Below are 26,565 nucleotides of genomic sequence, written 5' to 3'. Positions count from 1 at the left end.
ATTCCTTATAAAAAGAAAATTTTATTGTTGTTTTGCTTGTTCATATTGGTCACATTAAAGTTTAGCCGAAGAACCAGTATTACCTTTTATAAAGCACAAAGGATAAGGAAAGCCAAGATTTTGAATTTGGTTTGGTGTGGTAAGCACCAAGACCAGAATCAAAGCAAGCAGCTGGCATTATTCTTCAAAGGAGGGCTGGCCGCAGGCCATGAGATTGGTAATGGGGTGTTACAGATTTAGGGTTGATCCACGCAATTAATCAGTTAGTAGGTAGAAGTAACAAGTAGGAAGCAGAAGGAAAAATGAAATTTGAGGCACCACGCCTCACTTGGAACAAATTAATTCCACTCCTTGGTGTAAAGTTTTATTGCACCTCACATAAGGTGACATCTCACCTTAGTTGAGGAATCATACTGCATATGAAACAAAGTGATTCCAATACATTTTTCCAGTATTATTCCTCAGATTAAAAGTCTTAGCCTATATATAGCATCAGCAAAGAGGCAACTTCCAGATGGAGTTATAAGGACTCAAAAGTGTGAGGTTGCTTAAAAGTGAAATACCCTTAAGGCCTAACTATCCTAGTCTGTGAAGAGGCTGCTGGCTAAGAAGCTAGTTATTCTAGAAGTAAACATACAAAATTAAACCATACATTATGAAAGAGCCCCACCTGCTTGCTTAATGTAAACTAATGTGCAGAGACTCACTGTCCAGGGCCAACTTACTAATCCGCACTACGGAAAATTCAGAAAATGAAGAGCATGGTAAGCAAATTAAGCTGAGATAATATGTAGCTATTGCTTGGGTAATTTAGTAATCTAATCAAATAACAATTCATTTCAGGAATACCTACTAATAACTTTTTTGTTTTATGCTATATATATTGAAAGACTTAATTTAATTTTTACACATTTAATTTACATTTCACATTGTAAGAGAGGACAAAATCAGTTTGATCATGCAGTCCCCATCATAAACTATTAATATTTTTGAAATTAAGGTAATAGTGCACACAAGTTAATTTGATCTTTGTTGATGACTTTTATTTTAATATTATTGTCCTTAATGGATTGGTGCATTTCTGTAATTATTTTATTTGACACCAAATAATTTTTTTTTGTAAGTATTTGACACCAATATAAATAATACTCTAGTAGAGTAGGAACGCTAATTTCTGGGTCCTCTATTTATTATAGCCTCTCTTTTCTCTCTTCTTTTCCTACATACTCTTCACCTTGGTATTAGAGCCCTCAAATCTTAGAAAATTATTAGAAAAAACCCACATGAGTGCTGAGCAGTGAGGCCACTGACATCAGCCGTATGGATGCTGGCATCAGCATAGGAGAAGAGGCCTAGATTTTCTATCAGAACCTCACAGGCTTCTCAACCATGATTTCCGAAGATTGTCAAAGATAAAATTGGTCATGTTTTTCTTCCTCTTAAGTCTTACAAACTGGAGCTCAAGAGAGGGAGGTGTTGATCATATTTTTGATATTTGATCTTGCTTTTCGCACAAAATTAGTTCATAAAGGTGTCATTTGGTATGCTCGGCATTTTCTCAGGGTTTTTTCAGTTTTGAACAAATTTGAGGTTCTAGTGTTGGTCGTGACAGTTTTGGCAGGCTAGTTATGATGGCCCTGTAAGGCGCTAAACGGCTGCTCGACTGGTATGCTAGAACAACAGACAATGTGCTAGATAGTAAAAGACCAAACAGTAGTATGTATAAAAGGACATGCAGTTTAATACACAGAGAAAAAGCTAGTTGTACAGAATTGAGCCAAACGATAGGTAAGTTGGCCTAAATGAAAGGTTGTATTTTGAACCAAAAAAAAGGGTCTACCTCTGTTGTTTGTGCCATTTATGAAGTATGATGTGTGTTCCCAAATTTATTTTTGATATTTGAAATTTCATTGAGCCCAATTGTTGTGTAATGGAGTATTTGGTTAGATGACTAATTTCAAAAGGTTAGAAATGAATTAAACCTCAGAAAATCGCTAAAAGAGGGTAGAGAGTCAGATAACATCCCATGGTATAAATCTACCTCTCCAAATCACAACTAATATATCGGACAGGCTTAAATCTACCATCGGCTTATGTCTCAACTAGAGCCACCACTACTGCACCCACCCCTTTTGCGCATTAAAATAATTTGCTTCATATATGAATACAGTCGCTACTGGTAATTTAGCTAAACTTGATGATCCCTTGATAATTGATTTAGGGACATCTGACCATATAACTAGTTTCTCATTTCTTTTCTCCTTATATCATCTCTATTCAGGCAGGGAAAAAGTTATAATAGCTTATGGTTCTGTCTGTCAAAGGTTCAATTCCTATAACCCTATCTACGTCTCATTCATCTGTTTTACATTTACCTAAATTTGCCAATAATCTCCTCTATATTGCTCATATTACTACTGATTGAACTGCCGAGTAAGCTTTTATTCTTATTAGTCTTTTCTGGGGCCCGTCACAGGGAAGATGATTAATGGTAGTAGCCTGATGGATGGTCAACTACTTGAACTCCCAGATCAAGACACCTGGCTGGCTCAAACAAGCTTACCACACCAACACGAGCTCATGATGCTAGGGCAGTGATGGCATCGCAGACTCGGCATCCTTCGTTTCTCTTCTTACAATGCATTTTTCGTTCATTATTTTTCCCAAAATAATGTTTCTTAGTTTCAGTGTGACACTTGTCAACCCGCTTAACACCATCTAATATCTTTTTCCTGCTAGCTGCAATAAAAGTATTGAACCATTTGCTACTGTTCATTTCGATATTTGAGGTTTCTATGTTGTCTTTTTCTCTAGATTTCGTTAACTTGTTATATTTTTTTATGATTATTCTCAAACTACTTAAGTTTACTTGTTGAAAGATAACAGTGATCTTTTCTCTTGTTTTCAAACATTTCACAAAATGGTTCATACCCAATTCAATACATCCATTAAAATTGTTTGTTTTGACAATCAAGGAGAGTATCTTTTTGGTGAACATGGCGTCTTTCATCAAACCACTTATTGAAACCGCACAGTAGATAAGAGTCATTCATTGAAAGAACCAGCACCTCCTAAAGGTTACACAAGCATTAATGATTTCCATGAATGGTCCTACACCATACTGAGGTGATGCTTTGCTTACTGTTGCATATCTTTTTTTTTTTTTGATAAGTAATAATGATATAAAAAGCGCAGAGGGGCGCAACCCACATACACGGGAAGTATAAAAGAGAGCGCCTAAGAGGGAGAAAAATGAAAGAGGAAATCAGAGAAACTGATCCCTATAGGAGCAAGCCAAGCGGCTGTCCAGGAATACAAAGTAAAGAAGAAGAAATGGGTCAATTCCTCTATGGTCCTAGTGGAGTTCTCAAAGCATCTAGCATTCCTTTCATTCCAAATACACCACATAAGACACAGAGGGATCATCTTCCACACTACCGCACTTCGGGACCGACCTCCCGACCACCAGCAATCGAACAAGCCCCTCACCTTGCAAGGCATGACCCAATGCAACCCAAAACGATCAAAAATAGTATGCCAAAGAATGCTCGCTGTCTCGCAATGGAGAAGAAGATGATCGACTGACTCTCCATTCTTCTTGCACATACAACACCATTCCACTATCACAAAGTTTCTCTTCCGTAGGGTGTCGTGAGTCAAAATCTTGCCTAAGGCCGCGGTCCACCCAAAAAAAGCCACTCGCATAGGCGCCTTAGTACGCCAAATGCTCTTCCAAGGAAACACCTCACGATCTAAATTAGACAAGGCCTTGAAAAGTGACTTAACCTCGAACTTGCCTTTCTTAGACGATGACCATCGAATACGATCCTCAGAACCTGTGGATATCTTGCAAGAGTACAACCGGTCCAAGAAAGCAGAAATCACATCCATCTCCCAGTCCTGAACGGGCCTCACAAAAATGACATTCCACTCGACCACCCCACTCCTCCACATGAAGTTATCCTTCACCCAAGCTTCTTTATGTCTGGCAATGTTGAACAAGGACGGGAAAGCATGCTTCAAAGCGGAATCCCCACACCAAATATCATGCCAAAAACGAACTTTCGAACCCACCCCCACCTCAAAACGAATGCCTTTGGCAAAAAAATCCCAACCTTGACGAATGTGTTTCCATAAGCCCACACCATGGGAACCCGATACCTTCTTTGTGCACCACCCACCATCCTGATCTCCATACTTAGATTTGATAACCTTATACCACAGAGCCTCACTCTCATTCGCATACCTCCAAAGCCATTTTCCTAGGAGAGCTTGATTAAACTGATGCAACTTTCGAATGCCAAGCCCGCCGTACCGAAGGGGACGACAGACTTGATTCCAATTGACAAGATGCATCTTAGGCTCGTCTCCCATCCCTCCCCATAAGAAATCTCTTTGAACTTTCTCAAGTCTTTTGGCTACACTCATAGGGATCGGAAACAGAGACAAAAAGTAAGTCGGTAGATTAGAGAGCGTACTCTTAATGAGGGTTAAACGACCTCCTTTAGAGAGATACATTCTCTTCCAACCTGCCATCTGACGCTCCATCTTTTCGATCACATCATTCCACATAGCTGTATCTTTATGCGCCGCCCCAAGAGGGAGACCCAAATACTTCATAGGCAAATCGGCAACACTACACCCAAGGATATTTGCTAAACCCTCAATGTTCTCCACCTCCCCAATAGCCACAATTTTAGACTTTCCAAGATTCACTCTCAAACCCGAAACAGCTTCAAAACACAAAAGAATGAGCCGCACATACCGGATTTGCTCGATCGAAGCTTCACAAAAAATCAATGTGTCATCAGCAAATAAAGAGTGAGAGACCACCAACTCCGATAGAACCCTATTTCCCACCGAGAAGCCAGTCAAAAAGCCTAAGTCAACCGTCGCATTCACCATCTTACTCAATGCCTCCATAACAAGTACAAAAAGTAATGGAGAAAGCGGGTCCCCTTGCCGAATTCCCCTCGAGCTATTAAAGAAGCCTTCCGGAGAACCATTCACAAGAATGGAAAATCTGACCGACTTAATACACCATTCTATCCAAGCCCTCCACCTCTCGCCAAAACCACATCTATGCAGCAAATACAACACAAAGTCCCAATTAACATGGTCGTAGGCCTTCTCCAAATCTAATTTGCAAAGAACACCTGGCACCCCTGACTTCATACAACTATCCACACATTCATTTGCAATAAGAACTGAATCTAGGATTTGACGACCCCCAATAAAAGCATTTTGAGAGTAGGATATGATCTTACCCAACACAGTTCTCATCCTGTTGGCAAGGACCTTAGAAACAATTTTGTACACCCCTCCCACCAAGCTACTGTTGCATATCTTATTAATAATATGGTATCTCATGTCTTGAATTTCAAGACACCTATTGATGTTTTGTCACCTCCTTTATCTTTCTCCTTATTCGTTGGTCCTTGAATTTTTTGCTGTGTTTGTTTTTGTTCTTCATGGTCCAGCTCAAGGTAACTTGGCTCCTCAAGCTCTTAAATGTACTCTTAGGGTATTCATAAACTCAAAAGGGGTATAAATATTAACATCCCTTTGAAATAGGTACATCCCTATTTAACTCTCACCCAAACTTTTGATAAAGGGGAGAACGACAAACACTAGAAGAGTAAGACTTTCCCTTTTCTCCCTGCCAAATGAAAACTCCCAACTCAGGTATGTCTACTAGTCTAGACTCCTAAATATCTGTTGTTAATAACACAGATCTTCCTATTGCTACTAACTTTATTTCCTACCAAAACCTTTCATCGTCATATCGTACCTTATTTCCAAATTGTCTTTTGTGTCTTCTCCTCAAAATTTACAGGAAGCACTTAAGGATTCAAAGTAGAGGGAAGCAACATGGGAGGAGATGAAAGCCCCTTCACAAAAATAATACATGGGATCTTGTTGGATTGCCTAAAGGGGAAAAGCGCTAGGATGGAATGGGTGTTTGCTGTTAAGCATAAAGCTGATGGTTCAATAGAAAGACATAAGGCTAGATTGGTTGCATGAGGCTTTATACAAAGATATGGGATAGACTATGAGGAGACATTTGCTCCAATGGCGAAGATGAATTCTCTTAGTCTTACCTTTGTTGGCACTAAATTTAGTTTGGCCACTTCATCAATTTGATGTAAATTTCCTCACGGAGACCTAGAGGAAGAAGTATACAAGGAAATCCCTCCTGGTCTCAAATTTCTCTTGGTCATTGGTAAAGTATGTACTGTAAAAAACGCATTATATAGACTTAAACGATTTCCTAGGAAGTGGTTTGAGAGGTTTTCTCAAGATACATAAAGATATGGGTATAAGCAGATTTTGACTGATCATACACTTTCACAAAGCATTCTTCACAAAGACTTGGAAAGTTTGAAATATTTCTTGGGCATTAAGGTAGCAAGATTGAGACATGGTATATTTATTTCTCAGCGAAAATTGCTTCTCGATCTTCTCAAGGAAACAAGGATGCTAGGTTGTAAAGTTGTTGATAATCCAATGGCGCAGAAAAATAAGTGAGGAGAAAGAAGTGAGAGTCCCAGTGAATAAAGTAGATATCAACGATTGGTTTCCAAATTAATTTATTTGTCTCATAGTCGCACAGGTATTGCCTATGCAGTTAATGTGGTGATCCAATTTATGCAATCACCATGTGAATCACATATAGAGACAGTCTACCGAATTCTTCACTACCAAAAATCCTCACCTGGTAAAGGTCTGTTGGCTTCTCAACATAACCATTTAAAGATAGAATCTTATATAGATGCAGATTGGGTTGTATCAATTATGGATCGATGGTCTACTTTAGGATACTGCACATTTTGTGGAAGATAATCTAATTATCTGGCACAGTAAAAAACAATCAATGGTTGCTAGATCTAGTGTAAAAGCTGAATTCAGAACCATAACACGTAGAGTATGTGAATCATTATGAAGAACTTAGGTATGACTCTAAAGATTCTATAAGATTGTATTGTTATAATAAAGCATGATTCTAATTCCATAAGATTGTATTGTTATAATAAAGCAGCATAGTATTGCTCACAACCCAATCCAACATCATTGGACCAAGCATATTGAGTTTGGTAAACATTTTACTAAGAAGAATTTCCAAGCCAGCTTAATCTGTACTTATTATGTGAAGACAGAAGAAAACAACTTGTAGATTTTTTGACAAAGGGAGTGTCAAGTAGCGTCTTTCACACAACATTAAACAAGCTAGGCATTAGAATATCTTTGTTTTAGAGCTAGTTTGGAATTGCGTTTGAGAAATAGAGCTTTTAAGTCAAAAAGAGTTTTTTGGCAAAAGCTTCATTTTTTAAGTTTTTGCCAAGTACGTTTTGGCCATTTTTAGAGTAAAAAAGAAAAAAATATATATTTTTGTAATTTTTTACCAAATAGGCCAACTTTTGTTTGGCACGGCTTTTTAGGTACCAAAAGTATTTTTCAAGTTCTCTAACGCAATCCTAAATAGGCCCTTAACTTGAGAAGGAGCATGCATGATGTATGACATTTATTCTAATACTTTTGTCATTAGATTGGTGGGCATTTATGTAATTATATTACTTGACACTAATAAAAATAATAAGCTAGCGTAGTAGGAACACTAATGTTGTGGTACATAACATAAATTGTTAATGGTCTATTTAATGTGGCTATCGGAGAGGTGGAGAACATTGGGGTATTAGCTAATATCCTTGGGTGTAATGTTGCTAAGTTGCCCATGAAGTATCTGGGTCTCCCTCTTGGGGCGCCGTTTAAGGACACGGTTATGTGGAATGATGTGATTGAGAAGATGGAGCGTCAAATGGCAGGTTGGAAGAAGATGTACCTCTCCAAAGGAGGCCGTTTAACTCTCAATAAGAGTACTATGTCTAATTTACCAACTTACTTTTTGTCTTTGTTTCCGATCCCCATGAGTGTTGCTAAAAGGCTTGAGAAAGTCCAAAGAGATTTCTTGTGGGGAGGAATGGGAGATGAGGCTAAGTTGCATCTTGTAAAGTGGGATCAAGTTTGTCGTCCCTTGCACTACGGTGGTCTTGGTATTCGAAAGTTGCATCAGTTTAATCAAGCTCTCTTGGGGAAATGACTTTGGAGATATGCGAATGAGAGTGAGGCTCTTTGGTGCAAGGTTATCAAAGCCAAGTACGAAGACCAGGAAGGTGGGTGGTGCACAAAGGAAGCTTCGGGTTCTCATGGTGTGGGTGTATGGAAGTATATTCGGCAAGGTTGGAGTTCTTTTGCCAAAGGTTGTCGGTTTGAGGTGGGGGAGGGTTCGAAAGTTCGTTTCTGGCATGATATTTGGTGTGGGGAAAATCCTTTGAAGCAAGACTTCCCTTCTTTGTTCAACATCGCTAGGCACAAAGAAGCTTGGGTGAAGGATAATTTTACTTGGAGGAATGGGGTTGTAGAGTGGAATGTCATTTTTGTGCGACCCGTTCAGGATTGGGAGATGGATTTGGTTGCTCCTTTTTTTGATCGGTTGTACTCGTGCAAGATCTCTGTAGGTACGGTGGATCGTATTTGCTGGGCCTCGTCTAGGAAAGGCAAGTTTGAGGTTAAGTCGCTCTTCAAGGCTTTGTCTAATTTTGACCATGAAGTGTTTCCTTGGAAGAGTATTTGGTGCATAAAGGTGCCTTTGCGAGTGGCTTTTTTCGGGTGGACCGCGGCCCTAGGCAAAATTTTGACTATTGATAATCTACGTAAGAGGAACTTTGTGGTGGTGGAGTGGAGTTGTATGTGCAAAAAGTTAGGAGAGTCGTTAGATCTTCTTCTCCATTGCGAAACCGCAAGAACTCTTTGGCACACTATCTTTAGTCGGTTTGGGTTGCTTTGGGTTATGCCTGGCAAAGTGAGGGATTTATTTTATTGCTGGTGGTCGGGAGGTCGTGCTCGAAGCGCGGTAGTTTGGAAGATGATTCCTCTATGTCTTATGTGGTGTATATGGACTGAAAGAAATGCTAGATGTTTTGAGAAATCTACTAGGACTATAGAGGAGCTGACTCATTTTTTCTTCTTTACTCTTTACTCTTGGACGGCCGCTTGGCTAGCTCCTTTAGTAATTAGTTTTTCTGACTTCCTCTTTCATTTCTCTCCTTCCTAGGCGCTCTCTTTTTATACTTTCCATGTATATGGGTTGCGCCCCTCTGCGCTCTTGTTATATAATACTTTTACTTATCAAAAAAAAAAAAACAAATGTGATACCCATCATAAATTATTAGTAAATTATTGATTTTCTTCTTTTAAATTAAGTTACAGAATGACCCTTATCTTCTTGTTATTTCCAATAGTTCCCCTAATTATATAATTCTCTTTTAGAAGCATTAAAGTATTTTGGTCAACAAATTTTTACCTAAAAGAGTTTGCGCTTTTATATATAAACCCTGTGGTTATTACTAACAAATGTTGGGTGTATCATTAGAAATCAAGACAGACCACAATGAATTAAGGGTAAGAAATAGAAGAACATGTGTTCGTGTAACACGGCTGGGATTAGCTAGACATTATGGCCAAGATGCTATGAGATTTCTCAAAAATTCAGTGATTACTTATTAAAGAAAAAACAATTGTTAAAATTTCTTAATAAGCAGAAAAGTAAGATATATTTTTTCAATCACCAATTTAAAACTGTTTCTGTTATGGCTAAAGAAGCTGGCTTTCAAGGTAATTGAAAAAATGGATAGATAAAAATTGGACCGTATAAATGGAATATATATAAGGAGATCAACACAGTAGAACAAGAAGAAGAAGAAAATAAAAACTTAATAAAAGTTACGTTTTGGTTTATTGAGTGGTGAATTAAAAGTAGGTTTTTCACTAAACTATTTTTTATTATTACTAAAGGTGTTGCCGTTCAAGGTGAAGAAGAGGATGAATGGTGGATTGTTTATGGAATAACTGTAAGGAGATCAATTAAAAGAAAGAAGAGGGAGAAATACTTTTAGTGTCCACCAAAAAGTTAGAAGTAAAACAAACTGGTTTAAGCCAAAACTCAAAACCAAATACAAAAACGGGCCTTATAAATACTAGCAGTGGTACAATGTTAGTTTGGTTTGCTACAATGCAATTTAAAAGGTGAATAATTACCCATGTGAGATCCTCATAGTGTTCGTTAAATTGCAATGTTTAGTATAGCTGTGCAACCAACAATCACAAAAAAAAACAGGTAGGTAAAGTGTCACTTTTCTAAAACACGAGAGTAAAATGTCACTTTTTCTAAATCAGCAAAGTGTTACTTTCTCTTGAAGCTTGTGACATGTGCATGCAAGTTTTGAATGGAGATGTTTGACAAACATTAACAAAGTGAGCTCAAGTAGGTAAAACGTCATTTTTTAAACCAAAGGTAGGAAACCTAACTTGAGCCATATCACGGGGGGGTAAAATACAACTTTTCTCCAAAATAAATTGTTAAGTTTCAATCCCCTATATGGAACAAGAAAATATGAATAATGAACTCAAAAAAAGATTCATTATCAAATGAATTATTCTACGATAATCTAAGTGCACAAGGCAAACACAGAGGATTTACAATAAGTCTTCGTACAAATGAAAAGATCCTATCTACCAAACAACAAACAAATGCATAAAATAGCTCTAATCAAACATATTTCTCAAGAAAAAGCATTTCCAGCCATATAGTAGTATAATATAGGGAAATGGGAAAAAAAAAATTATATGAAATTTAAAGTTAACAAAAAGTAAGACTCTGATGAGGGACTCTTAATGTAACCACAGCTTTACCTAACAACTAGCATGAGATGCTACGCCTACACATAGTGAAACCAACCTTGAATATCAAAATATGGGAAAAAACAACTCAGCACCTCAGTAGGAAAATCCATTTTCTAGAGGTTGCACAAGCAAATAGAACAGGTGCTGTTCCTTTGATTAGTTGTGGAAAGTGTGGTTGTTATGTTTAGCACATACAATTGCCCATATATACCAACTAAACTCAACTCCAAAGCATAAAACCTAATCACAACTCTTTGGGGTCGCATACATAGGTTCAGTTGCCAAGTTAACATATTTACATCAACTTAATTTGGTATGCTTGGTGAATATATGATCCAAGAATCATATGAAAAGGAAGGAATGTATGACATTTTACTTTCACATTTCTAGTTCAGAAGTTGTACCTTATTGTGAGATCTATCAGCTGCAACAACCTCTCCTTCATCCTTCATTAGGATTGCAATTGCAGTTGTTTTCCCTCCTGGTGCCGCACACATGTCTAGTATTCGCTCACCCTTTTGGGGATCTAAGACATAAAAAGAAAATTTTCATGCAGACAAAAAGTCCATTAAATCCCAAGTGTAAGAATTAAACAATAGCTAAATCATGCAAGGGACACTAGTTGACAATTTCGATTAGTTAGTTTTATGTATATGAAGGGCTGAGCGAGTTTTTCAATTTTGACAATTAGGTCCTTAGGTTTTACCCGTGTTTCAAATCGATCCTTTTGTCAACCTTCTATCCAAATAATTAACTGTTCATGTACCATGTGAACAATTGTATACCTAAGATTTTCATGTACTACCTTCACGGCAAAGAAACAAAAATGATCTCCCTTCCATCCCCGCCTGAGAAATAACCCCTTGGGCGGCGCATGAGAACTATTTTGGTGTTTAGTCTTTAGTTGTTTGTTAGTGTCATGGCTGTTTCGAGAAGGTGGTCTGTGGAGTCCAAGTATTTTGAATTGCTGATTAAGGGAGGGGCTTCAGGGGTGAGGATCTTTGAAAGAAGTAACAAGAAACAAAAAGCTATCTTCTTGCAGAAGGACGAGTTGTGTGGCTGGTGCGCATAGTGGAGGATTTGGTGGCAGTAGAAACATCTGAAGTTTTTTGGGATCAATCCAGAGCAGGGTATCCACGGATTATTGCGCAGATATGTTCCAATAGACATGGGCATTTCTTGACAGTAGAAGAATTTGATGAAAGGCAAAGATGTGGCTCAATTATTATCCCAGAAGGTCGCTATGGCCAAGGATGGAATCGTTTTATATTGGAGGTGCGCCTGGCAAAGTCATCCCTTTGTGAAATCAGAGAGGCCAAGGAGGAAAAGAAGGCTAAGGGGGGGTGGGAAGGAGGAGTTATGTGGAGGCTTTGGGTGTGTCGGTGCAACCGGCAGAGGAATGCTTTAATTCTTATACAAAGCCGATAGCCAGGGTGCCAAGGTGGCTGAAAGAGGCTTCTACAGAAATGGACAAGCAAGCCCAAATTTCCAGCAAGCAAGGAGTGGGTTCGCAAAAGTTTAAAGCTCAGGCGAGGTCTATCGGTGGTTGTATGGAGGGTCCAATGAAGACCCATTTTTTTGCTGTGGCGGGAAAGTGCAACCCAAAGGAAGGGGAACTGTCGGCAGAGGTCAACATGGATCCGGCGAGCAGAGGCCAAGCTCCGGTGAGCAGTTGGTTTTCTACGGCAAGGCTGTCAGCTTCGAAAATTGTTGCTGATCACGTGAAGGGACAAGAGGGGGATGGTTACCACGATGAGAAGTCTTTCTTTCATGTAAAAGACGAGCTCATTAATGCTAGGGAGTTGTTGTGCAGACTGAAAGGTGAGGTCGATGTGGGTTTCAATACGTTAGACTTAGCAATTAAAAACATTGAGTGTCGGAGCTGTTCAGCTAAGCCTGGTGGGTTTTGTGATGGTGGATCGGTCAGAGGGGATAAATCCAAGCTTGATGTGGCCCAGCCTAAGAAGATTTAGGTTGGGTGGTCCAAGATGGACTAGAAGAAGCTTTCTCAACCTGTCCAGACCTATTTAAGGAAAAAGATGGCACGGCCCACTCTGGACCTTGGTATCGGGCCGAGCCCTGCTAGTAAGGCCCTGGCTTTGCAAGACTATACTATTATGGAGGCTGTGACGAGGACTTTGGAGAAAGGGGAGGGCTCAGGTACAGGGTTGAAGCCTCTGGGCGAGCTGGAGCTTTTGGCGGGCAGTCTCAATATTCCGATGGGTGCCGTAGGTTTCTCTGAGCCTTTCACTCCTAGGTCGCTGCCCTCTGCCAGGGACGGCCATGTTGTCCCTCCATTGTTGATCGTTCTTGAGTTCACGGCAGAGGCGCTGACAAAGGTAGCAGAGTCTGGTAAGGGGCCGGAGAGGAAGATTCCGGCGAAGGTTGGTAGTCAAGGTGACGTATCAACGGTGGGCTCCACTATTCAAGCAAAGTGGACGATGGGTCTATGTGATTCTGGCGTGGGGCTCCTGGTGAAGGAGCAGGTTACTCCCCTCGTTCCTGATGCTTCTCATCTGCCGGTGATCGACCTTGCTGATCAGAGCTCGCCAAGGAGTGTTTCGAGCGTGTCTGCTATGGGGATTTTGGGGAAGGAGCCTGACAAGTGGGTGTCTTTGGCCGGTATTTCTGTAAGCCCCGCTACTAGGTCGATGCCCTGTGCCAGGGAGGCCCACGGCATTTCTATCCTGCCGATAGACTCCACATCTCAAGCAGAGGTGCTGTCAAAGGTAGCATCGTCCAATAAGGGGTAGGCGAGGAAGATTCCGGCGAGGGTTGGTGCTCTAGGAGACGTTTCGACGATGGGCTCCAATATCAAGGATATTTCGACGATGGAGTCATGCGATCAAGCTCCGGGTTTTCTAGGTAAGTCGCGGAATGTACCTCTTAGTCTTGTTGATCAGTGTTCTCCGAAGGGAGGTTCGAGCGTCTCTGCCACAGGGATTTTGGGTAAGAAGCCTGGCAAGTGGGTGTTACCGGTTTTCTCTGGGTCTGCTGCTGGTGTCTATGAGGAGCCTGAGAGGGAAGAATTATTGGGGAGCAACCCCGTTGATCAATCTCTGGGTGGTTCTGTGCTGGGTATTCTGGGTAAGGAACCGGGGTTATGCACGACACCGGTCGAAAATTTGGGAGGAGTTTCTATCGCAGTAGAGGGTTCTATTTCCCAGGAGTCTTTTGTTCCAAACTCTCTACATGAGGAGCCGTTGGAGGAGCAGGAGAGGGTCTTTATCACTAAGGCATGCAAGGAAGTTGGACTATCTTGTGACAGTGAAGAAGGAAAGCTTGAGGAGACCATTAGGTTACTTATGGCTGACAACAAAGGCAATGAATTGGAAAAGGAAGTGTACCCCTGCAGCTAAAAAAGGTAAGAGGGAGCTTTATAATTTACAGTCTTCTATCAATTTTTTGGAGTATTCTTCGAGGGACAGGAACAAGGGAAGGGCCAGTCGAGTTAAATCATTAAGCTCAAGATTCTTTCGTGGAATGTGAGAGGTTTGAACGAGAGGGATAAGAGGTTAAGGTTTAGAAATTTGCTTAGAAGTTGGAAGGCGGATGTAGTTTGTTTCCAAGAGACAAAGATGGATTTTATTTCGTATAACTTAGTGAGGAGTTTATGGGGCTGCCCGTATGTGGGGTGGTGCTATGTTCCTTCCATTGGGGCTTCGGGGGGCATTTTGCTCATGTGGGATAAGAGGGCTGTCGAGAAGGTAGATGTAGTGTTGGGGAGTTATGTGGCGGCTTGCTCTTTCAAGAATGTTGAGGATGGTTTTGCGTGGGTGTTTGTGGGGGTGTATGGTCCTAACAGAGTAAACCCTAGGCGTATTCTTTGGGAGGAGCTGGCAGGGGTCATGAGTTGCTAGGACGTGCCATGGTGTATCGGTGTGGATTTCAATGTCACCCTCTATCCAAGTGAAAGGTCGAGGGGAGCTCACTCACGGTCTGCAATGAGGGATTTTGGTGAGTTCATCTCGGAGCAGGGTCTCATGGACCTTCCCTTAGTTGGGGGGATCTCTACCTGGTCAAATAATAGTTCTTGGTCCAGGCTTGACCACTTTCTTGTCTCTCCGGATTGGGAAGCCCGTTATCCAGACTTGCGTCAAAAGAGGATGCTTCGGGTTTGTTCTGATCATGCTCCTATTATTTTGGACTGCAATTCTTACTCGGGAGGCAAAAGGCCTTTCAAATTTGAGAATATGTGGCTCAAAGTGCAGGGTTTTGTGGATAAAGTGCGCAACTGGTGGGACTCGTATCATTTTCAGGATACTCCAAGCTTCATTCTTTCTAAAAAGATGCAAGCTCTAAAGTGGGATATTAAAAGATGAAATGCTCAAGATTTTGGCAATGTAGGGGTTTCTATTAAGGCTCGTATGGAAGATCTTAAAGCTCTAGATAGGGTGGAGGAAGAGAGAGGTTTATCTACAGAAGAGATTGAGAGGAAAAGGGTGCTCGCAAGAGAGCTAGAATCTTCCCTCCTTCAAGAAGAAATCAGTTGGAGGCAAAAATCTAGGATTCGTTGGTTGAAAGAGGGCGACAAGTGTACGAAATTCTTCCATCATATCGCTAATGCCAACTGAAGACAAAATTATATTGAGTCTTTGAACATTTAAGGCACTACTACTTCTGATCAAGAGGCTATTAGTAATCATATCACTCGCTTTTATGAGTCGCTCTTCACAGAGACTCTTAGTTGGAGACCGAGGTTGGATAATCTTCATTTCGATATGTTGGAGGTGGATGAGTCTTCTAGTCTAGAAGTTCCCTTCAAGGAAAGGGAGGTGTGGGAGGTGGTCAAAAAAATGGATAAGGACAAGGCTCCAGGCCAGGATGGTTTCTCTATGGCTTTCTTCTAGGATTGCTGGGATGTGATCAAACTGGACATCATGGCTGTTTTTGCGGAGTTCCATGACCGAGGTAAATTCGAAAAAAGCCTCAATGCTACATTTATTGCTCTTATTCCGAAGTCGCACTGGGCTTCCGATCTGAAGGATTTTCACCCTATCAGCCTTGTGGGGGGATCTATAAGATTATTGCGAAGGTTTTAGCCAACAGAATGAGGAGAGTCATGAATCGGGTCATTTCCAACCCACAGAATGCTTTCGTCAAAGGTAGACATATTTTGGATTCGGTGCTTATCGCTAATAAATGCCTGGATAGTCGTATCAGATCTGGGGATCCCAACCTCTTGTGTAAGCTAGATATGGATAAGACTTATGATCACATGAACTGGAAGTTTTTAATCTACTTGTTAAGAAGGTGCGGTTTTGGTGAGAAATTGTGCTCTTGGATTGAGCATTGCATCTCGTCGGTGCGGTTCTCGGTGTTGATTAAGGGCTCTTCCTCCGGTTTCTTTGAGAGTTCGCGTGGGGTGAGACAAGGTGATCCCCTTTCGCCTTTTTTGTTCATTATGGTCATGAAGGCATTCAACAGGATGATTAATGCTTCCATTAGTAGGGGTTTCATCAACGGCTTCTATGTGGGTGCCAGAGAGCCTGAGCGGGTAATTGTTTCTCACCTTCTTTTTGCTGATGATACGCTGGTTTTTTGTGGAGCTACTCCTAACCAAGTTAGATTTATTAAAGCCCTTCTTATCGGCTTCGAGGCAATCTCAGGGTTAAAAGTAAACCGGGCCAGATCTATTTTAGTCCCAATCGGAGGTTCGGTGGAGACGGGGGAGTTGGCTGGTATTCTGGGTTGTGACACTAGTTCTTTGCCCTTGAAATATCTAGGTCTTTCGCTAGGGGCCTCGTCCAAGCATTTGGCTATTTGGGATGATATGTTGGAGAAGATTGCCAGAAGGTTGGCCCCTTGGAAGCGTTCGTATCTATCCAAGGGGGCGAGGCTCACTCTCATCAAGAGCACCTTATCCAATCTTCCCACCTATTTTCTGTCCCTTTTTCCCATACCTGCTTCTGTGGCGAATCACATTGAGAAAATTCAACGGGATTTTTTATAGTGGGGGATCAACGACGAGCCTAAGTTCCACTTGGCCAGTTGGCACAAGGTTTGTTCTCCGATTGCTGAGGGTGGCCTAGGGATTCGGAGTTTGCGTCTTTTTAATCAAGCTCTTTTGGGGAAATGGTTATGGAGATTTGCAAATGAGGAAGAAGCTTGGTGGAGAAGTATATTGGTGGCAAAGTATGGGGTGTATGGGGGTGGTTGGCGTTCTAAAGTTACTCGTGGAACGCATGAGGTGGGGTTATGGAAACACATTTGCAAGGGGTGGAGGTCGTTTCAGTGCCACTTTAGATTTGATCCTGGATTGCGGGTGAAAGTCAAATTTTGGGAGGATATTTGGTGTGGCGAGATGTCCCTCAAGGATGCTTTTTCCGGTCTTTTCAATATTGCTAGCAATAAGGATGCTTCCATTGCGGATATCCAGGAGTGTTTAAATGGTATGGTTCACTGGAATGTTACATTTACCCGTAGAATTCATGATTGGGAGGAGATGGTCTTAGCCTCTCTCTTCTCGCTCTTGTATTCGTTATCGATTTGTGGGGAAGGGGAGGACCGGATGTGGTGGATCCCTTCAAGAAAAGGGAAGTTTGAGGTTCACTCTTTTTATAGGATGCTTGTCTTTAAAGAGTCCAAACACTTCCCTTGGAAAAGTATTTGGCGCACCAAGGCTCCTTCGAGAGTGGCCTTTTTTGCTTGGTTGGCAGCCCTTGGGAAATCTCTCGCATTGGATAATGTTCGGAAGAGAGGTATTGTTGTGATTAATCGATGTTGTATGTGTGAATCGGATGGGGAGTCTGTGGATCATCTCTTTCTTCATTGTGGGGTTGCACGCAAGTTGTGGGATGTTATCTTCTCTCGCTTCAACATGTGTTGGGTTATGCCTAGAAGTGTCAAGGATATGTTTGCCAGTTGGTGGTCGGGCGGAAGAACTAGTAATGTCGTGGTGTGGAAGATGGCTTCCCTTTGTCTTTTATGGTGCCTTTGGAAAGAAAGGAATGCGAGACGGTCCGACGATTTGTCGAGGAACCTTGAGGACCCTGTTCATTTCTTTTTGTACACGCTTTACACTTGGACTGCAGGCTGGCTTGCTCCTTTAGTGATTAATTTTCCTGATTTTCTCTTTATGTTCTCTTCTTCTTTCTCCCCAGCTTAGTCGCTCTGTTGTATACTCCCTGTGTACTTGGGTTATGCCCCTCTGCACTCTTTCAATGCATTATTACTTATCAAAAATGCATATGAAGGGCTGAGCTTCGATGGCTAAGATTAGTTGGTGAAATGTTCAATGAGGCTTAGGGTTGCAATAGTCTCTAAAGAGTCATTGTATGCAGCCTTCACCCATCTAATTTATGAAAATCCAGATCTGATAGTTTTATTGAATCTTTTGAACCTAGAAATGTATTCTTTATTGTTGCCACTTCAATCTTGATCTTTCTTTACTATGATCTCTAGTGTTATTGCTGGAAATTATTCTTATCGCCTCTATTTGTGTCGATCGGTTAACAAGGTGGAGCCTTTTTGCTACGTCAGATCAGATTTATCTTAGACCTAAATTCTTCTCACTGAGCCAGTTATCAAAATGTTTCTTCAGCGTCTAGTTTCTGAATCATATATGGAGGAATTATATATATATATATATATATATATATATATATATATATAAAGCTGAATCCTTCCTTAGAGTGGCGTGAACCCATAATTTTTAAGGTCTGAACCAGCGTTCTATTAAAACCGTCCATTTTAATTGTTGCGTTTCCACCAAGAATTTCAAGTAACATTTTAAATGTTTTGATTTTTCTGTTTTGAGTAAAACTGTGCATTTTAATTGTTGCGTTTTGACTAGAGCTTCAAGCAGACGCGTGGTCGTCCACTCAGACAGCCACTCACTATTGCGTTATGACACATGGCTACGCAAACTGCTATAGCTTCAGTTAATGCTTGCTCGAACCTTTGAATGGCTTTCTTCTTCTCTCACATGAACATAAAGTGGTTTTTGTTTTTGCCTATAGCAAAAAATGTGGTACCCATACACTCAATATTTTTTGTTTGCTTTCGTTGGAATCGGGAAAATATATAGAAAAATAATACTACAAACATTCTTTTGTTTACAAAATGAGTAAGCTAACTGGAATCAAGTATTAACATTCTCATATTTTTTTAGTACACTTTTATTTTGTCAGTGTAATAGAAATATTTCTTGAAAATTTTGTTGATTAGGTGAAAGTTTAACTGCTGAAAGAAAGGTTTACCATATTAATATTCTAGAGAAAAAAGAAAGTATTTTGCTTTTGGAGGTAAAGCATTTTGGTTATTTTCTAAGAGTTCATGCCATATTTTTTTGTTCATGTCTTTGTTTTTGGGTGCTTCAATATTCCTGCCATGATTTCTTTCTCTTTTTAAAAAATTTTTAAAAAAATAATAAAAATAATAATACCAACATTCTTTTGTTTATAAAATGAGTAAGCTAACTGGAATCAGGTAACATTCTCATATTTTTTTAGTACACTTCTTTATTTTTGCCCGTGTAATAGAAATATTTCTTGAATAATTTGTTGATTATAAGAAAGTTTAACTGCTGAAAGAAAGGTTTACCATGTTAATATTCTAGAGAAAAAAGAAAGTATTTTGCAGTGGAGGGAAGTGGTAGTATTGTTGATATATGATGGATTGTGATTGGTTGGGATTTTGTGACTTTGTTCATGTTTTATTATTGATTAATCTAAGTTTTCATTTTGATAATTTTTTTCCTTTGTAGGTCCTTTCATTTTAAACTACGTCTATGGGAACAAATATTTAACACATCCCAATTTATAAGGATTAAATTTTATGAATTTCTAACTTTATTTGATATGTAGGTTTATGCTGTTGAGTAAAAAAATGTTGTTCAAAGTGATGTTTATAAACATTTTTTATTTTTGGTAACAATTAGTTAATTGAGGGAAGGAAATTGATTACTGATAATCTTTTAACGACTTCTCGAATAAATTATAATAAAAAGCCTGCCGAGGTTGTGGCAGAAACTCCTGTGGAGGGGGTGGAGGGCTATTCCAAGGTGGTGATTGATGATGCGGTGAACTTTGCTTCAGTGATGGGGTTGTCCGGGGGAGGTGACGAGAAAGATCTTTTGGATCTTTTTTCTGTCATTGAAAAGGATAGGGAGCCTATAATTGATGTTTCTGCTCCAAAGGTTAAGGAAAAGAGGAAGCTCAAAAATTTGGAATGCTCCATAAATTTTGAGGCTAGAAGCCGGAGGTCTTCTCCGGCTAAGTGCCAGAGCCGGCAGGGGTTTTTTGGGTCTAAAAATGCATTTTCCTTCCCCCCTGAGGTGCAGTAAGGCCTGTTATTGGGCTTTTGCAGGTTTTCGTTTTGGATTTTTCGGTTTTTTAGGGTGTTTTGTGTGTGCGCTTTGGTTGGATTACCTATGTATACTTCCTTGTGTACTTAGAGGCACTTTGTGCTTTTTTTGATATATATAACATTACTTATAAAAATAAAAAATAAAAAGCCTGCTCATAGAGCGGGTTATAGGCTAGTTATCATAGTACTTAAGCCATTAAAAGACACGTTATGTGCTGACAGACCTCATATATTTATGATATGAATAAATTAAATGAAGACCAAACAGTCCTACGCCAAGGATCAGAAAATGGCAAATAACTCAATGAAAAATCTGAAACAGTAATAGGTACCTAAGGCATGAGCAGTGACAATGCTTGGCAGGTTTTGAAGAAAAATTTCACCCTCAAGCACATCTGGGAATCAAACCAAATGACATGAGAACTATTTATATACAGCATATCCAAAACTATGAACATAACAAAACCAGGAAAATAGAAATTAAATCCTGAAAAAAAGCAACCTACTAGTCACATAGGCATTCAGCTATAAATAAAAAAAGATATAATACTTCATGACCCACAGGGAGATGCTCAATATTTTAAGGTGGTAATAAATAACAAAACCAAAATCATGTTTCCCTAAAATTAGGATTGAACAAGCTCATAAATGATCTTGTGAAGCAACCTTAACGCTAGGTGGATGTGTAAGGGACTCTAGTGTGCAAGTCCTAGAAAATTTCTTTTTTTTTTTGATAAGTAATGTTTATATCAAAAGCGCAGAGGGGCGCAACCCAAGTACACAGGAAGTATACAAGAGAAAACGCCTAACTTGGAGAAGAGAAAAGAACAAGAAAATCAAGATAGCTAATCACTAAAAGGGCAAGCCAAGCTGCTGTTCAAGTGAAAAGCGTGTAGAAGAAGAAAGCCGTGAGTTCCTCCAAAGATTTCTCCGAATCCTCAAAGCATCTCGCATTCCTTTCTAACCATAAACACCACACTAGGCATAGGGGAACCATCTTCCACACAACAGCGCTCCGGGAACGCCCACCTGACCACCAACAAGCAAACAAGTCCGCCACCTTACTAGGCATAACCCATGACAATCCAAACCGGCTAAAAATAGCATACCATAAAGAGCGAGCGATCTCACAGTGGAGAAGAAGATGATTGACCTATAAAATTTCTTAGTGTTATCTTCTTTAATTTTATTTCCTAGAATGCTTTTTTTTATATAAATAATGTGTGTATTCATTCAAAGCGCAGAAAGGCCCAACCCAAGTACAGAGGAAGTATACAAGAGAACCCCTAACCCATAGAGAAAGAAAAACATAAATCTAAAAACTCAGATAGAGTAGAAACGGACGAAATAGTCCATGTCACTCTCCATCTATGCAAAGTATGTAGCACCAACTTCTTCAAATTGAACAAACAAGTCACGATTGTCAAAGCTTCGGGCATTCCGCTCGCAACAAAGACACCACATCAAACATAAGGGGGCAATCCTCCATAAATGCAACGCTGAACAGTTTCCAACTTATCCCCTCCAACTTCCCAAACACTCACTCACACTGCGAGGCATAACCCAAGCAACATCAAACAACTAAAGAATCACACTCCACATCTCTGTTGTAACCTCACAATGAAGTAATAAGTGCTCAATGGATTCTCCACTATTCTTACACAGACAACACCATTCAAGCACAATAATATTCCTCTTACATAAGTTATCCAAAGTTAATATTTTTCTTAAGAGTCACCGTCCACACAAAGAAGGCCACTCGCGGGGGAATCCTAACTTTCCAAATACTTCCAGGAAATGTGGACCATACAGGAGTAGACAATACCTAATAATACAACTTCATTTTCGATGGGATCCAACATATTTTCTCATCATTTACATATCTTACTGTTTGGGAGTACAAAGCTCAAAAAATCGAGCGACCACGTCCACCTCCCAATCATGCACCGATATAGTAAACAAGATATGCAAATGGATGGTACCATTATTAAACTGCATATTCTCCTCCACCCATGCATCCTTCCCACATGCAATAGCAAACAACTCAGGAAAGAGGACCTTCAAAGGTGGTTCTCCAAACCACACATCATGCCAAAACAACACTTTAGAACCATTACCTACCTCATACCACACATAATGCACAAAACCAGCCCACCCCCTCTGGATAAATTTCCAAGCACCCACTCCACATGGTCCCCCAACCTCCTTGGAACACCAACCATCCCTTATACTATCATATTTGATGTCCACCAACTTCCTCCACAAAACAACCCTTTTCGTAGCAAACCTCCATAACCACTTGCTTCCAAACAACTAAGCAACATTCCAGCTTCTCAATGCCTCAAATTGATTTAACCTTGAAAGAAGCCCCCAACAAAAGACCTAGGCAATTCAAAAGCAGAGAAAAAAAATCCTAAAAACAAGGATATGAGCCAAGCCTTCAACAACTTCCACATAGACTACAGGGACTAGCTCTGATTATCCAAGTTAAATTTCAAACCTGAGACAACTTCAAAGCATAAGAAAAGACAACGCAAAAGGCGAAGGTAATCAGAATTTGCCTCACAAAAGATCAAAGTTTCATCCACAAATAGGAGATGAGACTGAAAAAGCTCGTCATTATTCTTAGACCCCACCGAAAAACCTTATAAGGCCCCTTATTAATAGTAACAAACAACATTCTATTCAAAACCTCCATAACAACAACAAAAAGAAGAAAGGATAAAGGATCCCCCTATTTCAAGCCACAAGAACTGTTTTTTTTTTTTTTTTTTTTTTTGATAAGTAATAGCCAATTTTATTGAAAGCGTAAAGGCTCCCAAAAGTACACCGGGAGTATACAATAGGATCACCTAACCAGATAGAGAAAAGCGAATAAGGAAATCATCATAGCTAATTGACACCAGGAAGACATACGCTACAGTCCAAAGATAAAAAGTATGAAAACAATAAGATAATAAGTCTTCCAAAGATCCTTCCACATCCTCGAAGCATCTGTTATTTCTCTCCCTCCAAAGGCACCAAAAGAAACAAGTAGGCACCATCTTCCAAACCGCAGCACTCCCCCTCCTTCCCGAAATCCACCAACAGGTGAGCAAATCAGAAACCCATCTCGGCATCACCCAAGACAACCCAAACCGCCCAAAAAAAGCGCTCCACAAAGCATAGGCCACCTCACAGTGAAGAAGAAGGTGGTCCACTATCTCCTCATCCCTCTTACACAACCAACACCTATTTATCACAATCACCTGCCGCTTCCTTAGATTATCTAGGGTCAGAATTTTGCCCAAAGCTGCCGACCACACAAAGAAACTAGCCCTCGGCGGGGCATGTGTATGCCACACACTCTTCCAAGGGAAGCGCCTCCTTTCAAAACCAGCCAAGGACGCATAAAGAAGTCTAACCTTGAACTGGCCTCTTTTGGAGGGGATCCACCACAACCTATCTTCACACCCTCGTCTCACTCGAGCCGAATGCAGCAACTGGAAAAAAGAGGCAAAAACATCCACCTCCCAATCATGAGCCCCTCTAGAAAAACTAAAATTCCACTGATTATAGCCACCCCTCACCTCAAAAAGGGTCGCAACAGAAGCATCCTTCGCACATGCAATACTGAAAAGACCAGGGAAAGCTGTCTTAAGAGCCGTATCTCCACACCACACATCATGCCAGAATCAAACCCTAGTCCCTTCTCCCACCTCAAAACGCGTGAAGCCTTGGAAAGTATCCCATTCCTTCCTAATATTCTTCCATAACCCTACCCCAAAAGAGCCTCCACACTCCAAAGAGCACCACCCTCCCCATAAGCTTCCTGTTGAGAGGTTTTTATGAATAAAGTATAGAGAAAAGAGGAGGCTGTTCAAAGATACATAGCCTACCTCACACATATTATATATAAGCTTTGAGAATACATAAATGACCAAATTGCCCTCATACCCTAATACATTCTTCTACATTCTTCTAACACATTCTTCTACATTCTTCTAACACTCCCCCTCAAGCTGGAGCATATATATCATATAAGCCCAGCTTGGAACAAATAAACTCTAACCGGTTACGACATAAAGACTTTGTAAACATATCAGCTAATTGGTCTCCAGACTTCACAAATACTGTAGATATGTTTCCATTGAGTATCTTGTCTCGGATGAAATGACAATCAACCTCAATGTGTTTAGTCCTTTCATGAAAAACCGGGTTAGATGCAATATGTATGGCAGCCTGGTTATCACAAGATAATGGGATAGGAGTAGTAGTCGAGAAGCCGATCTCCTGAAGGAAATGTTGTAACCATGTCAACTCAGTAGTCGTATGAGCCATTGCCCTGTACTCTGCTTCAGCACTAGATCGTGCCACCACAGTCTGTTTCTTACTCTTCCAAGTTACAAGATTACCACCAAAGAATGTGCAATACCCTGTAGTAGACCGTCTATCTGAAGGAGAACCTGCCCAATCTGCATCAGTAAAACCTTCTACCCTGAGATGTCCATTTGGTCTATACAATATTCCTAGACCAGGTTGTCTCTTTACATAACGAATAATCCGAGTAACAGCTTCCCAATGTGAAACCCGAGGAGCCTCCAAGAATTGACTGACAACACTAACGGCATATGAAATATCTGGCCTGGTGATAGTAAGATAGTTCAACTTCCCAACTAGACGACGGTATCTGCCGGGATCTTCAAATAATTCACCTTCATCCTTTAGTAATTTCTTATTTGGATCCATTGGAACATCAACTGGCCGAGAACCCAAAAGACCTGTCTCTTCTAATAAGTCAAGTGCATACTTTCTCTGGGACAAGTTGATACCTGTTCGAGATCTAGCAACTTCAATGCCTAGAAAATATCGAAGTTTGCCCAAATCCTTTGTATGAAATTGATCCTGTAGGAATTGTTTTAATCGGGCAATGCCTCCTGAATCATCCCCAGTAATGACAATGTCATCTACATATACCACAAGGAGAATATAGCCAGCACTAGTATGTAAGTGGAATACTGAATGATCTGTCTGACATCTCTGCAGACCAAACTCCAGTACCGCTTCAGAGAACTTTCCAAACCATGCCCGCGGTGATTGCTTGAGACCATACAATGCCTTTCTTAATTTACAAACATAGCCCTGAGACTCCCCCTGAGCGACAAACCCAGGTGGTTGCTCCATATAAACTTCTTCACTCAAATCCCCATGGAGAAAGGCATTTTTGACATCCAATTGGAACAAGGGCCAATCAAGATTAGTAGCCATGGAAATAAGAACACGAATAGATGAAATTTTGGCAACAGGAGAAAAAGTGTCATCATAATCAATACCATACGTTTGCGTATAGCCCTTAGCAACCAACCGAGCTTTCAATCTTTCAACCGAACCATCAGGATGAAACTTAACTGTGTAGACCCATTTGCAACCCACAGTTTTCTTATTAGGTGGTAAGGGAACAAGCTCCCATGTCCCATTGTGATGCAAGGCCTTCATTTCCAATTCCATAGCTTGCCTCCAACCAGAGTCAGATATTGCAGCCTGCACTGTCTTAGGAATAGAGACAGTAGAGAGATGGGAAAGAAAGCAAGAAAATGTAGGGGATAAAGAACGAGTGGAGACAAACTGACTAATAGGATGTTGGGTAGTGCAAGAACGTGTACCTTTCCGTAGGGCAATAGGCAAGTGGTCGGATGGATGTGGAGGCAGCGGATCTGGAGACGATAAGGATGATGATGGCGGTGCAGGAGCTGATGGTCGAAGTCGGCGTTGATAAACTTGGAGTGGAGCAGGTTGGTGGTGAGGTAGCGAGACCGGAGGAGAAGGAGAGACCGGCACAGAGAGAAGAGGAATAGGTAGCGGAAGAGACTCGACATCAGGCTCAAGGGAAGGGTCACCCAAAGAGGTAGTAGCAGAAAAATAGGGGAGAGACTCAACAAATGTGATATCGGCACTAGTGAAGTAGCGTCGAAGAACCGGACTATAGCAACGGTATCCCTTTTGGGTTGTGGAATACCCAAGGAAGACACATTTAGTAGCACGAGGGTCAAGCTTATCAAATCCGGGACCCAAATTATGAACATAGCAAACACACCCAAAAACCTTCAATGGCAAGGAGAATGAGGAGGAAGAAGGATATAAAAGAGAATGAGGAGAGGTACCATCTAAGACCGAGGAGGACATCCTATTAATTAAATAACAAGCGGTGAGGACAGCATCACTCCAAAATTGTTTGGGAACATGCATATGAATTAAGAGACAACGTGCGATTTCTAATAAATGACGATTTTTGCGTTCAGCCACACCATTTTGTTGTGGAGTGTGAGCACAGGATGTTTGATGGATAATGCCTTTATCAGACAAATAAGAGGCAAATGAATGAGATGTATATTCTTTAGCATTATCCGAACGCAAAATACGGATTTTCTGAGCAAATTGAGTCTTAATCATAGTGCGAAAAAGTTGGAAAATAGAAAATAACTCTGAACGATTTTTCATTAAAAATAACCATGTCATACGGGAAAAATCATCCACAAA

At 40.5% G+C, this 26,565-nt stretch overlaps 1 protein-coding gene across 8 annotated transcripts in view; it reads right to left on the bottom strand.

Moving 5' to 3' along the window:
* Window positions 1-26,565, bottom strand: part of LOC132183284 (NOL1/NOP2/sun family protein) — a 64,314-nt gene that overhangs the window by 19,336 nt on the left and 18,413 nt on the right. For all 8 annotated transcript variants that reach the window (XR_015912156.1, XR_015912158.1, XR_015912155.1 and 5 more), the window contains 2 exons: window positions 20,382-20,444; window positions 11,145-11,266 (listed from right to left, as the gene is read on the bottom strand). Coding sequence is in view for 3 of the 8 variants with exons in the window: in XM_088516894.1 (XP_088373020.1) it covers window positions 11,145-11,266; window positions 20,382-20,444 (185 nt within the window). In the remaining 5 variants the exon portion in view is untranslated. The remainder of the gene's footprint in view (window positions 1-11,144; window positions 11,267-20,381; window positions 20,445-26,565) is intronic.

This window comes from Corylus avellana, chromosome 5, assembly GCF_965113065.1.
Source record: "Corylus avellana chromosome 5, dhCorAvel1.hap1.2, whole genome shotgun sequence".
Classification (NCBI taxonomy): Eukaryota; Viridiplantae; Streptophyta; class Magnoliopsida; order Fagales; family Betulaceae; genus Corylus; species Corylus avellana.
The sequence above is the reverse complement of the archived record's forward strand: the minus strand, read 5'-3'. Positions and strand labels throughout refer to the sequence as shown.